Raw genomic sequence first — 3,078 nt, forward strand, 5'->3', positions numbered from 1 at the left:
CTGTCTCATGTACTACTGTCAGTGTATAGAGAAAGTTTCAGCAAATATGACAAAAAGTTATTTTTATAAAAATTACCTACTGCAGCTTTAACTCAGATGAAACAACTGGATTGTGCTGATGTTGGATTACCTGCTCTGCTTGCTGATATTCACCATGCTGCTCACACCCAATGTCGAACACGTACTTCCCCGGGCCGTACGGCTGCAAAATAAGAATAGGATGGCAGTGACAGCTCTAATACTGAGGACAAAATAATCTTCTTTACATTAACAATGCTACAGATGTTACATGGTACAAAAACTAGCTTTATTCAAAATAAAACTATTGCAAGCAACTTGAATTTTAATTCAATCAGTTTGTACTCACAAAAGTCAGTGTGTCATTGACATAATATAACTACTAATATTCTGTACTACACTAAACCATCTGCCCTATTACCTCTCTTACAGAGACTGAACATAAATGAACCATTAAATATTTCATTAATCATTGGCCAAGCATTCTGTGAATAAGAAATCAAAGTAGGACTTACATTATTGTGGACAAATTTGCCCATGTATCTGTGGTTAGAGTGAATGTACTCTCCAGCTGACTCCATCTTGCCATTCACCCATGAGCCCTTGAACTTGGAGCCAGTTTCGTGGTAGTGGTAAATTCCCTGGCCCTGTCTGGCAATGGAACAACACAGAAGATGTTGAGTAAATTTAAGATGTTTTAGATTTAAAAGATATCAAGCTAGGCTTTAAATACAGGATTTGGTCCCAACCCGGCAGGTGAATGTGCGCTTACAGAAATGAAAACATCTCAGTGATTATACCTCATATGATGCAGCCACTCTCCATCATACGTGTCTCCGTTGGGATAAGTGTAGACACCGTGACCCTGTCTCAGGTCCTCAACCCACGACCCTGACAGACACAGAGGGGCAACGATAAGAGTTTGGTTTCTGAAACTTTGTGTCAAAGCCTCAGATGGACCAACCTTCACACACTCCCTGCACACACACTCATAAAATGCAGTTGGCAGCTATCTCAGCTCCTAGCTTTATTGTACCTTCATATTTAGAGCCATCTGGGTAGTAGAAGGTGCCCTGTCCATATTTCATGTTCTGGTAATAGTCTCCCACATATTTTGACCCATTCTTGAAGCGATATGTCCCCTATTAGACACAACAATGATAAATACAGTATAGATTAGTCAGAGACAATTCTTTCCCCAGTTAACCAGGGACTTTTTATATGTTGTTCCAAATATTTGTACAGAGATTGGAATATACTGGAATATATGACAGAGAGTTTTAAAACGCTGTGAAGTCATTTTAAATCCATTTAATAAGATCTGGAGATGGAATGGCAGAGGGGTCGATGTTTAAACTGATATTGCTGAATTCATGGCTGGTACTGCACTCTTATTCTCTAGTTATATGATGCTGTGGTTTTTTGTATCTGCTTTAATTCACTTATTTTTTGCTGCTGCCCGTCTTGGCCAGGACTCCCTTGAAAATGAGATTTTTAATCTAAATGGGCCCTCCCTGTCAAATGACGCTTAAATAAAATGTAAAAAAACATATTTGAAACCTCTCTGGCAGTGATAGAAGTATTGTTTTCATCGTAGACTGAATATGGATATAATATATGTTTTTTTTAAAATACAATGTGAGAGCATTGCTTAAATTCAAATGTACCTAATTCCACTTGTGCAAAGTCTACACTGACATTTAATTAAGCTCAATTTGACCACATCTGAGGGAGTCTCATTTCCATGTGGTGGACTTGTTCTATCTCTCAATCATACTTTTTCCTCATCGTACATGGACTAATTGCTGTGACTGCTGAGGGCATACGGCTGCAGAAACCTGCTGTGTCTGAATGTGTTTGAATGTGTTTGCATGTGTCCACTCAGCCCCATTTGGACCTAATAATCCTGACTGACTTCAGAAAGACCCCCGCTAGTATCACAGTTACCTCTCCGTGTCTTTTGCCGTTCTCATAATGCCCCTGATAAGTGTCTCCGTTGGGCAGAACAGCTTTACCCACTCCGTGCCTCTCTCCTGCTTCATTCCTGCCCCCTTCATATTCCTGCGCCGGTCAAACACAAGAGAACATAACAGGTCAGGAGGCAGCCACAGATCAGATCAGATCTAGCTTTAGTCAGTTATCTATATTGTCTCACCCCGAGTTTACTGCGGTCATCATCAAACTCATCAGATCCTGCATCCGACATGGTTCTCTGTCAGTCTCTAAGTACGGACGGTGTAAACGGCAGCAACTGTCCGGTAAACACCGGGAAGATGTTCAGTCAACTCAGCCGGCTCTTGATAGTTTACGGTTGCCACGACAACGGTCAATCACACGTGACCTAGCAGGCAGCGAGTTCTAGCCAATCAGAGGCAGAGTAGGGCGGGTCACGACTTCGCAACGAGAAAATGCAGCACCGTTTAATATCCTGTTAGTTAGGAACAATATGAATTATTTATAGTGTCAGAGACCAGCCTTGCTTCCAGCTTGGTGGCTGTGCATCTTTCACATTATCTAGTGACTTTTCTAAAGTTTGAAGAGCACATAGTAGCTTTTTTCAGCCTATATTATCCATGCTGGAAACCTTAAATTCCTATCTAGTTCTCACTGGACAGTAAATGACGTACATTTGAACGAAACATCTATTCATTGGAGCAAGCAGAGAGCCCTAATATCCCAACGTTGATACAACTCCACACAATGACTGTGCAGCACACCTGTAACCAATCAGACGGCGCACGCTCACTCGCTGACAGGAAGTGGCCTCATTGAGGAAGGTAGCAACTGAAACAGTATCCTGGGTTGTGTGTCTGTCTCCCGGCGTGGACAGGACCAGTGATCAGGATTTAGTGGCTCTTCTAGCCGTGAAGTTTCAGACTGCAACCAACTGAACACCGCTATAGTCTGTATTAGACAACCTGGGAATGAGTACGGGCGTAGGAGGAAGCTACGGTGGCCGAGAAATTCGCAAAAACGCCAAAGCTCCTATCTAGATAGATAGATAGATAGATAGATAGATAGATAGATAGATAGTTTATTTATCCCGAGGGAAATTCAAGC

The 3,078-nt window shown here is 41.8% G+C and overlaps 1 protein-coding gene across 1 annotated transcript in view; it reads right to left on the minus strand.

The window, feature by feature from the left end:
- rsph1 (radial spoke head component 1) overlaps window positions 1–2,421 on the minus strand; it is a 4,474-nt gene extending 2,053 nt beyond the window's left edge. Inside the window, exons 1-6 of the mRNA XM_035667839.1 lie at window positions 2,174–2,421; window positions 1,966–2,079; window positions 1,055–1,160; window positions 819–909; window positions 534–669; window positions 131–202 (exon numbers count right to left, since the gene is read on the minus strand). Of these exons, the coding sequence (XP_035523732.1) occupies window positions 131–202; window positions 534–669; window positions 819–909; window positions 1,055–1,160; window positions 1,966–2,079; window positions 2,174–2,224 (570 nt within the window). The 5' untranslated portion in view covers window positions 2,225–2,421. The remainder of the gene's footprint in view (window positions 1–130; window positions 203–533; window positions 670–818; window positions 910–1,054; window positions 1,161–1,965; window positions 2,080–2,173) is intronic.
- Between the last annotated feature and the right edge of the window lie 657 nt (window positions 2,422–3,078).

The sequence above is a fragment of the Morone saxatilis genome, unplaced genomic scaffold (genome assembly GCF_004916995.1).
Source record: "Morone saxatilis isolate NCDOM2014 unplaced genomic scaffold, NCSU_SB_2.0 Contig1, whole genome shotgun sequence".
NCBI lineage: Eukaryota > Metazoa > Chordata > Actinopteri > Moronidae > Morone > Morone saxatilis.